At 43.8% G+C, this 13262-nt stretch overlaps 1 protein-coding gene across 6 annotated transcripts in view; it reads left to right on the plus strand.

Moving 5' to 3' along the window:
- Positions 1-13262, plus strand: part of LOC109893551 (rho GDP-dissociation inhibitor 1) — a 15190-nt gene continuing 1928 nt past the window's right edge. The window contains exons 1-5 of one of the 6 annotated variants that reach the window (XM_031827769.1): positions 1-110; positions 10143-10338; positions 11867-11953; positions 12685-12761; positions 12956-13019. In XM_031827769.1, the coding sequence (XP_031683629.1) occupies positions 10149-10338; positions 11867-11953; positions 12685-12761; positions 12956-13019 (418 nt within the window). In that variant the 5' untranslated portion in view covers positions 1-110; positions 10143-10148. Of the gene's footprint in view, positions 357-10142; positions 10339-11866; positions 11954-12684; positions 12762-12955; positions 13020-13262 lie in introns of all 6 variants that reach the window. The other 5 variants (XM_020486799.2, XM_020486800.2, XM_020486802.2 and 2 more) reach the window with 5 other exon arrangements.

The following is a 13262-nucleotide window of genomic DNA, read 5'->3' on the forward strand; positions in this document are numbered from 1 at the left end:
TATTTAATAACTTGTTGGTCTGTTCTTACTCCGTGTACTTGATAAGGTCATTCATGTCCCGTCTGAGCTCTCAAATGACGTGATTGGCTGCGAATTTTCACACTGTTAAGGTAATTGCGCTAATTTACTATACGTGTATTCTAGTCTACAAATACATTTGCGAGGTTATTAGTAACGAGCATTTACCTGACTAGTGCACTTTACACCAGGTTTGTTGCTGAGCGCCCGCCTACGTTCTTACAGCCTTTGTAGTGCGAGTCAATATTCCCGGAAGTGTGCTGTACGTTTGATTTGAGCTGCTCCCTCCTCGCCATTCAGTGGCGCGTACTCCAGTGTAGCAGCAGCATAACGGTAAGGACCGAGAAAATCTTTAATCAACTTTTCAAACATTTGTCTATACATTTAAGTTAAAACGCTGATAGCTCATTTGTACGTCAATTTTTGGTAGTACAGGGTCGCGAGTTCTGGTTACTAGTGTAACTTCTTACATGCTAACTAGCAACTTCATGATGTGTAGTTTTAATTCGACTAGTGTAGATTACTCATTTTAATTGTGACGCAGACCATAAACTGATGTCACTGATGTTTGCTCTGCGGTTGCTACCAGTTTAATTATACAGTGATAAGTCATCTCTTTCCATGGAGGTAGGATATCCTTGTGAATATCCACTAAATTGATCTGTGATTAGATCCTGTTGACTAAGCAAGCCAAATGAATTTCAAAACAACACTATTCAAGAGAAAAAAGTTATCAGACCCAATGGATGGGTATGTATAGGCTAACTTTTCATCGCATGAAAGTTGCTCACGTTCTGTCAGCAGACGACACTTCCTGGAATGGAAGTTCATTTTTCGCGGTGATTCATCATTGAACATGTTTTTCTTAAACTTGATTGAGGGGAATGAGCGAATCCTGTAAACGCCTACAAATATTTATAAACCCTCTCTGAAAGTGAGTTTGATACAGATGTGTATTTAAAATAGGCCTAGTGACGTTCGGATTTCACTGACGGATCCAGGAGGACTCACCAACTGACTTGGCACACTTCAAATAATGCAACTTTTAAACCCAGTCAGCCTAAATGTTAGGACCTGTTTTTATGCCATACAAACGTGTCTTTTCTGAAAATCATTAGGCCAAGTAACCCGATAGACTGGCGGTGACATGCTTGCAAAACTACGGGGGCTGGCTTTTTCCGAACGTGAAGCCTTTCCTTCCTGTTTCTGACGCATGGCGCGGTAGAGTTCTAGTTCCTTCTGTTGGAGAGTAGGCCAGGGCGAGTCTTAGGTCTTCACCAAACTTAACCCGTTCCTCCTAGTATTATCCATTTACAGGTAGTTCACTCACTGTAAGTAAAACGATTTATAGTATCTGTAAGGTAAACCAAACATACCAACATTTCAACAGCCTGGCTGCTCCAATTGTTGCGCTTATCGACCTACATAAGAACACTATAGCATCTGCTGGATGTTCAGCAGCTCAATGGTCCCCTAGCCTTGTTTTTGTTAACCTAACCAGGTTAAAATGTTCTATGCAACAGGAATAAAAACATTAACTCTACATATTAATATTTATCTTTCCAGAGGTCCAGGGACATGTAATGTTGACTTCATTGATATACACTTCAAGCCAAATTGCGTCCTCATATTTTCAGCGTTAGGGCTTCACTAGTCTGTTATTCAGTTCATGTGACATCTTGTATTTCCCTGTCAGTTTGTGGCAATGTAGAGAGAGAGGGGGGTATTGATCCATAGAGATACTTTGGGCATCTGTCCCCTTTACCACTATCCAATCAATGGCAGCTCACCACTACAACTACCATTGCTTTCTCATCCGAAATGCTGTTTTTCTACAGGCTTTTTTTGTTTTGAGTAGGACTAGAGATTTGAAATCTGATGTGATGTTTTTCAGTACACCCCTTTCAACAATAATTGGTTTCATGTTTTCTAAGCTATGTTATTTAATAGGACTTTTTTGAGAATTTTCCAGCCTCTGGATTGATGCAAGTTAACTTCTCATTCGACAACCACATGCCTTGGACATTACTCCACATGATTCCAGGAACCAATCTTAACCTGATTTTTGATCAAGATGCACAGCTATTTTTCTTCTTAAAAGTGAGCAAGCTTCCATCTATCTCCTAGCTGATTTCTAACCTCCATTACAGGATAGGCTACATGGCTGTGGGTAATCACTACGCTTCTCTCTCCTTGTCTCTACTTCCCTGTCACTCTGCATTAAGGCAGGGGATCTGGCTGGGGAAATTGTAGCAAACCAAAGGAGATTAAATTCAGGGCTGAGCACAGCACCATCTGATGGCCTACTTTACGTAGCACACAGTCTACATAAAGACAACTCGCTACAATGAAGGTATGGAGGCATTTAATGACGCCTCCCACACATTCCACCCCCTCATATAGCCTGTCATGACAAGAACCAGGCCTGATGGTGACTCCTTTTCTCTCAGAGCCATTTGGCTATCTGTCCTCTTACTGCCTTTAAGTGGCACGTCGGTCCCTTCTGTTTTTGCTGTAACTCGCAAGGGACTAGAAACGAGGACACTGGCCACCATCTCCACACATACAGCAGTGTTAAAGATTAGCTCTTCTCTTCTGCTGTTCCTCCTCATTGTACTGTGGCTTAGACTGAACAACAGACCACACAACCCCCAAATGTCCCCCAGGGGATATCAGCCTTCACATACACCTCATTCAAAAGGAAATGGCTTCCCTTTATGCTGGATATGTCCTTATTTAGTCATTGCTGTCATCCACCAGAGGGCAAATGTTACACTGCATACTATTTAGTTTCTTGTTGCCGATGTTGAGATGTTCCTCTGACCACATTTTTTATTTATTTTTATTTCACCTTTATTTAACCAGGTAGGCTAGTTGAGAACAAGTTCTCATTTGCAACTGCGACCTGGCCAAGATAAAGCATAGCAGTGTGAACAGACAACACAGAGTTACACATGGAGTAAACAATTAACAAGTCAATAACACAGTAGGAAAAAAAAGGGGTCTATATACATTGTGTGCAAAAGGCATGAGGAGGTAGGCGAATAATTACAATTTTACATGACTAGGTGCCATCAAGTGTACCACCCATCATCAGGTCATTGCTCTGTCAATGGCGCCACATTAAAAAGCCCAACTGAATGGAGCCACCATACAACAGCAGGCTTATTACTGTCCATAGTGGATGCTGTTGCCTTGTTACCAAGGGAGGCAGACATAATCTGGGCATGTGTTGCTACTCGCTAAGCCCCCCCACCATGCAGGGAGAGAGCCCTGACCTTTCATCTGGCACCTTGGCACTCCCGTTCACTCTCAGCTTCCTGCTGTGTCTATACAGAGTGATTTCTCAGACCGGCTATTTTTAATGCTCAGACCGTATTTGTTCTAGTTTTCCCCCTTGAGGTAGAATATTTTTTCTCTTTCGTCTGATACTTCCTCAAATTTTGACTCCTCTCTGCTCTGTTTATTCATGTCTCACTCTGTGGAAATGAGTGCCTCCTGCATTGCATCAGCTCTGTCAGGCACAATCCTCCTTCCTGAAGGCACTGTTTTGCATTTAGCGCTGCATCCTCTGCTTTGTGCAGCAGCCCAGCGTGTCTGACATTACATCAAGCCAGTGTTGCCTACCTGAATACCTGCTAACAAATCAAGACTGCAATGGGGTTTACGTCAGGTGGAGAAAGGCTTACAGGGGAAGTCAAGGGGATCATTTAGAAGCCTTTTGCATTACTATGTGTGTTTAAGTGCAGTCCAACATGTGGTTAAACACAGTCCTCTTCTCTAACTGGCGGATGTGAGTCATGTTGTTGGCAGAACATGAAGGAAACATACAATCACAGTTGACAAAAGTGCTGCAGAGCACAAGGAAGTCAAGCACTCTGGTGAATGGCACATAAGTCTAGAAGGGCGTCACAAAGCTACATCACAAGGACACATGAAACGGGGCGTCCTATGGGGAGGAAAGGGAGAAATGCTAAAGTTCACTCTCAGAGCTAGGTCTATGGCAGAGAGGGAGACAGAACAGAGAGGATCAAACTAGCCATAGATGTTTTGTGTGTGACATTAGGAGTAAAAAGAGTATCCAGGCTGCTTGCCAAATCTAAGGTTGGTACAGCACAACGTTCCTGGAGGCGGTTGTGTCAGTGATTAGGTAGGTTTATCAGAGACCTGCCTGGAGCTGGAGTTCAGCCCAATGAATGATTACGTAATCCTTGATTTCCTGATTGCCATTTCTCCTCCCCCCTCTGTGGTTTAAAGCTAATTGTAGCTTTTGGAAATGCCAGCTGTTCTCTATTGCAGAATACACTTGGGGGATCACTTTTTATTTTATTTTTTACCCTGCCTTAGAACTGGGACATGGCTGAGACACTAGATTGCAGTAAATGCTTATATTTTAGCATTTGTAATGTATCTTGTCATCTATCAAAATTCTGTTCAAATTGCTGTCAGCCTTGTGCTGTCCTTTTCCTGTACTCTTCCCTGTGAAATGTCAAAGGTGAAGTCCTATGAGAGTACACAGTGAATGGGTTAGTTGGACAAAAAAAGAAAAGACAGCTATGAGACCTTTACTACAGAAGAATGATTTATGAGCTGGAAATTTCTTGAGGAACCCTTTCTTGTTTGCCTTTTTTGGGGGATTAAGATCTGGTTTCTGACCAAGAAATCTTCTGATTTTAAGATTAAACGGATCTAACTTTGAAGGAAAAGAGGAACTTAAGGCGTTGTCTTTGAGTTCCTGTCACTTTTGCCTCCAACTCTGACCTGTGCTGAATTTCTTTATGTTTGTGTCCTGCTTACAGAAAGCCTCCATCAACCACAATATCTTTAGCCACTTTCATCAACTCAGGAGGCGTGTCTCGCCCATGTTAAATTTGGTAATGAAGGCCCTTGAATCTCTATAGGACACCAAAGAGGTTTGTCAGTGGAATCCTCTTGATGTGTCACCACTTACACCCCCAAACACTTCCCCTTTGCTATTCCCCAATGCCTTATTAGCAGTAATCTCTGTCACAATAATCTTACTGCTCTAATTGTTGATAAGGAACAGCCCTAATCTGGGTGTCAGCTACTCTAGAAACCAGAGTGCTTGGATGACTATTCCTGAAGCTGATCAAATGGGGATAATCCTCCAATTAAAGCTATTGGTATTTATTTAGCAGCCAGTGGTAAGAACCAGTGTGAGGGGTTCAATGTTGACACATAAGCCAATCACTACCTGTATTTATACCTCAGTTACACCAAAACATGTCAATTAGCAGTGACGAGTGAACAAGGCCTATTTATTTCCGTAGTCAGTCAGTATTTGTGTAATGTCAGCTGCTGGATAAATGTGTATTGGGACTTATGCTATTGTTGAAACTTGGCCTAATCTATTTCATTGAGCTCAGTGGACCTATAATTGACCCAATCATCCATTTCGTGCTTAGTGAAGATCGCATATGAATCATTATCTTGACATGGTTGGTCAAGCCAGAAACTGATCGTGCTCCAATAACTTATTCTATGCAAGCCAAACTGTTGAGAATGAGATGGCTGCCAACTATTGAACAGTGTTTATAGTCTACTTGTTTGCCTATGGGCATTAGGCAGTCATGCCAAGCAATGGCCACACTGATAAACGTGTGAGACTGAAGTGGGTCACTGCTCGGATGGTGCCTCACTTCCGTTGTAACTTTCTACTAAAATATGTATTTCTTTAAGGTTGTCATAATAATTGTTGCATTGTACTATTTAAAAAAAAACTCTAGCCACCCTGACTCACAACCTAGTACTCTCAACAGTATGATTTCTGTTTTTCACCCTCTTGTTTGTCACTATTTCCTGATGTCTCCCACCTCACCCCCTCTTTTTATCTACCCACTTATTCTGAAGCACACATCCCCTCCAGCTGAAGCCGCTTGACCCAACAGCAGGCCAGTCATGAGGGGCTGTGTTGTGGTGTGAGTTAGCAGCAGAGAAATATAGCACTCCTAAAGTATGTCCCTCTCATTTATCACCACACCAATCCTGGGGGACAACTCGGTATGTAGCGGCAGTCCACCAAGGCTCAGGTCTGGATCTAGGCTAGCACATGAGGAGGAGCAACTAGAGATGAATAGAGATGACGTGAGAAAGATGGCACAGTATCCCTGAATCTGGTCCTGTCCTCCCACTCCTAACAACGAGTCCTTCTCACTATTTCTCCAACTTCACACACATTTGCACAGCTGAGCTACCAAAACACACTACTGCTAACAGAACAGGAATTTCTGCTTTAATGAGAACGTGGAGAGGCCCTGTTTGCAGAAAAACGGTGCAACGTGCTCCCTGTTCCTGCTTGGCGCAGGTCCGTCTGTCAGGCGCTATGCAAAACAGAGAGGGGCAGAGGGAGGGAGAAGATTACAGAGCGAGGAGGGGGGTGGAACTGGTTAGTGTGGTGAGATGTTTGAGAGCCAGACAGGAGCCCATGTTTGCAGTGGTGTGATTTTAATGTACTATTGCTGGGATTGCGTGTTGAGCTGGGGTTTTTATGGTGTGTTATGTCACCAAGGTAATACCGGCGTCTGTGTTCAACATCTGGAGCCTTGCTCATGGCACAACATCAATGTTGAACTTGTTTTTTTTCTCTTTGCAGTTGCGTGTTTCTGTGTAGCCCAATAATAACATCTTTCACACATCCCCCAAGGCGTTCTACGTGGCTTTTTAGCCTGTTTTGTTATGTTTTTCTACCATTGCTAAGTTTTCTCTCGTTATATTGGAATGTGTGAGCTACTACGGTCCTTGAACAAGTGTGTTTCAAACTCGACTGCTGCATGAGCATGACAGTGTGTGATATATAGCATAGCCTAGGCTTCCTGTCTCGTTGTTGGTTAGGTGGTTTCCTGTGAACTGACTGACATCCACAAACATACTGGCATTGTTCTGTGTTGTGGAGGTCTGCCAGGGCCCTTTGTCAAAGTAGTATTCTTGCTCTTGCCATTTTCTGTTTTACAATTTGTCAGAGATACTCAATGTTGCTTAGTTAATTGATTGTATTACACTAATACACAATTGTGTATTACGGTGTAATTACACAGTGCTACAGCACAGGCCAAGTTGATTAGCTTTTCCCCGAGTTGATTTGCTTTGTTGCAATGTAATTGGGGCCAGCTGGTGTCAGTTCCCCAGTAACACATTGAGTCAATGGATTTACAGTCTCTCAGTTGAAATTCCACTTAACAAAGTACAGTAAGCTGATACAAGCACTAGAAGTAGCCTTGACCTGCCCTGTCAGTGCAGAGTTTAAGATTTTTACCCTGTCATTTATTGCTGTGGGGAAAAAGCTATTGGTCTGTGGTAAAGTGAAGCTTTTAAAGTATTAGATGCAGTACTGCAGTAAATCACTAATGCATCAGTATAAAATGCAGCATGGCATTGGCGCCATCACGCTGAACTGCTACCACTGAAGACTACGCTGCTGACTGTCTGTGGTGTGTACACGGATACAGAGATGCACTCTGTGCCAATCACTCACAATACCACGAAGAACAAGGAGGCCAGTCTTCATGAAGGGAGACAGAAAGTACAGAGCAGCAGTGTTATGAAATCACCTCGGTGTAGCAGAGGTATTACACCAGCTAGACGTAGGCCTCTATTTTACTCCATTACTTAACCTGCAGGTAGCCTAGCGCAGTGGTTCCCAAACTGTGGGGTAAGGGGTGTCCGCTGTAATAGTAGAATGCACAAGGTGCGGTTTAGAAATTGAGTAGTGTATCATCAGTTTTACTCAGTCATTGTATACCTTGGAGAGCTATTTATAACTTGTCAGAAATGTCCAAAGATCAACTGGGCCATTGCGGCTAAAGATTTTTTTGTTTGTTTTTTTGTAATGTCTGAGTGACTCAAATAACACATGAATAAACATTAGACATGGCAAAATGTATAGAATTGCAAGAACATTAGCTTTAAAACTGCAACAACATTTTTGTACCCATGACCAAATGTGTAGAATTGCAGGAAATTAGCTTTAAACCAACAAAAATGTTATCTTCGCTAACTAGAGGGGTGTGAACAGTTTGTGTCATGAATAGTGCTTGTACCCATAGAAATAGGGGTGGTGCGGGATGTTCCCCAATGTTGGAACGGGGCCTGAGTAAGTGGTTGAGTTTTGGGCCAGTAACCGAAAGGTCGCTGGCAAGATGGACAAATCTACCGTTCTGCCCTTGAGCAAGGCAGTCAACCCCCAACAACAACTGCTCCTGGACGCCGATGACAGGGATGTCGATTAAGGCAGCCCTCTCACACCTCTCTGACTCAGAGGGTTTGGGTTAAATGCGGAAGACACATTTCAGTTGAATGCATTCTGTTTTGCAAGTGACTAGGTATCCTCTTTCCCTTCCCCATCTGTGGGGAAAGGTTGATTTCAACACCAACCGCTCTCTCCTCACGACACCCACCTCTCTGGCAAGAGGACCCTCCCTCTAATATCATTGTCCTGATTCCTGCGTAGCATCACTCTCCCCAGACCCTAATTGATGTTGACTGGTAATGCAGTGCAGCTGGGTGCTGCTCCCCACATTAGCATGTTGTTATCTGCTTGACTGTAGCTCACTACAGCGTGGTAGAGGAGGGAGGGAGAGGGTTTGAGTTGAGATGAAGCTCTGCTTTTCGACCAACCAGCCCACCGTAGTTCCCCCCCGCGTGTACAGCGCTGGCCTCTCTCTGGTCTGACCTCCATGCTGGGACTGTGTCCAATGTAGTCCAAGCCAGGACGTGTGAATCAGGCCCAGAGATCTTTATCGCAATAGAAGGTTCTGGTTAGGCTCAGTCACATGCCCTGGCTCTGTGTGTGTGATTAGGTATTGTTTCAGAGCAGCAATGAGGCTGCTGAGGTCAAAGTGCAATGAGAGAAGGATGTAAATCTATAATCATCTACCAGGATACCCTATTAACCTGGTGCCTGCCCCACAATGCATGCAAATCAGATTTATTTAAAGGATCCTAATGAGCATCTGGGAAGTGGCGTGTTGACTGCTACCACATAGTTTCTAAACCCAGTGGCCCAATATCACACGACTTCCGGGAACCCATGCGAAGCAGACTGGAGGCCAGACCAGGGTTTGAGAAGTGCAAAAGTATTCCTTAGTTGTTACAACTTACAAAAAGACTTACAAAAGGAGTGCCTTTGATTTGATGGCCTGCACATCCACGCTAGACGACCGCTAGACCTGATGATGTGTTTCTGCGCATGAACTTAGCTAGCCAACGTCGCCATGACATCGCCTACAAGCGTGAACTGGGATTTTTATTGGTTCATACCAAACCATCTTTGCTGCTACCATCTTTCAAACTCTGGCCCTGCTTGAATAGTTTGGAAATACAACATCCTTACCGCCTCCCTCCCTTGTAAAAGTAACCAATCTCACATGATTCATTAGTTAGTAGCATGTGAGGTCTCTACTACACGTCTTTTACCAATGCAGTCATTTCAGACCAGTGGTTTACCTGAAGACGAGGTACTGTAGGGAGGACCAATTTTTCAACCTTCACAAAGTATTCAGGGAGTACGCTCAGGTGTCCCCAGTCTACCTGGCCATGCTGCTGCTCCAGTTTCAACTTCCACCTGACTGTGCTGCTGCTCTAGTTTCAACTGTTCTGCCTTATTATTATTCGACCATGCTGGTCATTTATGAACATTGAACATCTTGGCCATGTTCTGTTATAATCTCCACCCGGCACAGCCAGAAGAGGACTGGCCACCCCACATAGCCTGGTTCCTCTCTAGGTTTCTTCCTAGGTATTGGCCTTTTCTAGGGAGTTTTTCCTAGCCACCGTGCTTCTACACCTGCATTGCTTGCTGTTTGGGGTTTTAGGCTGGGTTTCTGTACAGCACTTTGAGATATCAGCTGATGTACGAAGGGCTATATAAATAAATTTGATTTGATTTGATTTGAGGTGTGCTGTTTTTAATCTTGTCCTCCTGCGATGTAACTTAATAAAGGCGTTTACATTTTTCGGTAAGACAGTGCCTTGGGGGGGGGGGGGGGGGGGGTTTAAGTGTTTTGTGCTCACTACGCAACAACAGTGTTTTGCCTTGCAGTTTGTTGATCTATTTTCAACATATTGGACCAAACCTCCTGACCTGTGTATGTCTCTCTCGCTCTCAGTAGACTATGGCAGAGCAGGATCCCACCCCGGAACAGCTGGCGGCCATCGCAGCGGCCAACGAGGAAGCGGAGGGCGGGGTCAACTACAAGCCCCCCGCTCAGAAGAGTCTGCAGGAGATCCAGGAGCTGGACAAGGACGACGAGAGCCTGCGCAAATACAAGGAGGCCCTGCTGGGGAACGCCGCCGCGGCTGCAGGTTTGTGTTGCTGCTACAATTACACACATTGTAGAGACACACACTCTGCAGACACACTCATGTAATTTGGAAACACCGGCCCTGCAGACTGTTTCTCTCTCTCCCTCTCGACCTGATTAACAAACAAACCCAGATCCTCAATGCACATCTCGTGCAACCATCTTTGTTTATTTTCTTATAATTCCCTCCTACTTTCAAGTCCTTCAGCAGGCTTTGTTTTCAGGGATTTAATTGAATGAGTTTGCAAATACCATAAGAGAGGGTGGGAGAGGGCAACAGGCTGGCAGTCTTGGTGCTCAGTGGGTACAGCAGTGACAGAGTTACCCCCCCCAGGTGGGTCAGTAGCTGACACCTGCAACAGTCTGTGAACTAGATACAGGCTGGCAAGATACAGGCTGCTGACTGGAAAGGAGGCCAAGCCACCTGGGCTTTAGTTAGAGCTGCGGTATCAAAGACTGCGATGAACCACTGATCGCTGGTAGAAATATTTTCACATTGTTTTATGTCTGATACTCACTTCCATCTGTTGCAAATGTCATTATTCACAGTTGAACTGTTCTTCATGAACTGTTGTAGTTTTCTGCTTTAGCCTATTGACTTAGCCCCCTTGAGTTGATTGACGCTCCGGTGCATAACAAAAAATCCCCATCAAAATCATTCAATTTAAGCTAGAGAAGTTTTTTTTTGCATTTGGATGCATCTCAATGCATGCCGTACTTCCGCATCTGAAAGTTGGCACAGCTTGAACAATGTTTGTCAGACCATGAGACATCTGGACAATGTCTTCTCATGTTAAATGTCTGTAGCTAGATGGCCACTCTTTCTTTTTTTTAACTAGGCAAGTCAGTTAAGAACAAATTCTCATTTACAATGACTGCCTACCCCGGCCAAACCCTAACCCAGATGCTGGGTTAGGGTTTGGGTTAGAGACGCCCTATGGGACTCCCAATCACGGCCAGTTGTGTTACAGCCTGGAATCGAACCAAGGTCTGTAGTGACGACTCTAGCACTGAGATGCAGTGCCTTAGACCGCTGCGCCATTCGGGAGCCATTGAAAGTGGAGATTACCCATTTTGTGTCACCGGTTTTAAAAACAAATGGAAGTATGAAGTATGTGCCTACCCAAACAAATGGTTTAATATGTAAAAAAAAAAATATATTTCCAGAGTTTTTAACTATTTTTTTATCTCCTAGATCTAGGACTGACACTTTAAAACCTTATTTCTTATGATTTTGTTTTTGACTGACCTTTTTTCCATTCATGAATGTGTTATTCAATGCGTTTCTATGGGCTTTAGTATTAAAGGCCTAAATCAAACTTTTATTTAAAAAAAATATTACCTAAAGGTGTCCTAAAATTCTAAATCAATAGTTAAATGATCCATAGTATGAGCATCTTAACCCCACAATGTCTTAGACTCTAAAGAATGAAACATGCACTGCTTATAATAGTCTTCTTTTTTTTGTGTTTACCATGAACTATTTTTACATTTTTGTACTTTGCTTTGTTTTTTTCCCTTTCTCCCAGTAGACCCCAACGCTCCCAATGTCCAGGTGACACGCTTGACCCTGATGTGTGAGACGGCGCCGCTGCCCCTGACCCTTGACCTACAGGGTGAGTAGAGCAGCACTGTGGTTGTACTGGTATTTAGAGGGCGTGTTTCTGAATACACTGAGGTGTACTTTTTGAGAAAAGGCTCCATATTGAAAGACTTCTAATGTGTTTTAGTGTGAAAAGAAGCCTTTTTAGTGAGCACATGTAATATTTTCCATATGAATGTGTGGGGGTGGAACTAAAGCTTACCATTGGGGGGGACAAAAGACATTGCCTCATAGTAGACGCAAATGTGCATAGTAGCCGCAACACCTGGCCACCTATGGTTTACAAACAAACGTTTTCCAGTAGACATATCAGGCATATTCCATGGGCCATTCCTAATGGATTGGTTTTATTATTCGAGTTAATGAGGCATTTCTTCTGCTGGTTTGAGACTCTTCTGCCCTCATATGGCCTGTAGAGCTACCTACAGGGAAGAAACCAGGGCCATAGAGCTGAACTCACATACAGGGAAGTGCCATCTAGTGGACACTATAATAGCAGGCTACAACCCTGTTGGAACACTTAGAAAATCCTGCCTTTGTGCTCGCATTTTTAAAGATGCTGAATCACTGATCTGACACCTTTCACCCATCCAGTCTAACACAATTACTTCCAGGGGAGAACTTTGTACATTGCATATATTGGAACACAATGATAGACTCCTCCTGCATTCACTCTGCCTGAGGGTCTCTGACATTCTCTTTCTGTGGTCTGGCCACCTCTTTCTCTCTGCTCAACCTCCTCAGGAGACCTGGAGTCCTTTAAGAAACAGTCCTTTGTCCTGAAGGAAGGCGTGGAGTACAAGATAAAGATCAGCTTCAAGGTGAATGAGTCTGGCCTTTTTTCTAACATGACCAGTGTCAGCTTGGCCACTATCAAGCTATTTTGGACATTGAAATTCAATTGTAAGCTGAATACACACACCATGTCCCATCATGCAAGGGCTGCTGTCTTATCCGAAAGGTGGATGTGTAAAGAGGATGTGACCTCATCACTGACTGTTGTCTCTGTCTGCAGGTCAACAAGGAGATTGTGTCGGGACTGAAGTATGCCCAGCAGACCTACAGGAAAGGAGTCAAGGGTAAGTTCTGCTGTTTCATTTTCTTGCTCTGTCTACTGTGAGGATTTGAGAATGCCGGATAAGGTTAAGCAATATAGTGTACCTTCCATCTAGAGGACAACATGGGGATATGACCATATTGCTTATACTTATCCAATTATCTCAGATGTCCACAACAAGTGCATCGGAGACAGGGGTTAGGGATGTATCTGGGATTGGATGTTGGGAGTGGCTTGGTTAACTCAGGTGACTGTATTCGCCTGT

The sequence above is a fragment of the Oncorhynchus kisutch genome, linkage group LG6 (genome assembly GCF_002021735.2).
Source record: "Oncorhynchus kisutch isolate 150728-3 linkage group LG6, Okis_V2, whole genome shotgun sequence".
NCBI lineage: Eukaryota > Metazoa > Chordata > Actinopteri > Salmoniformes > Salmonidae > Oncorhynchus > Oncorhynchus kisutch.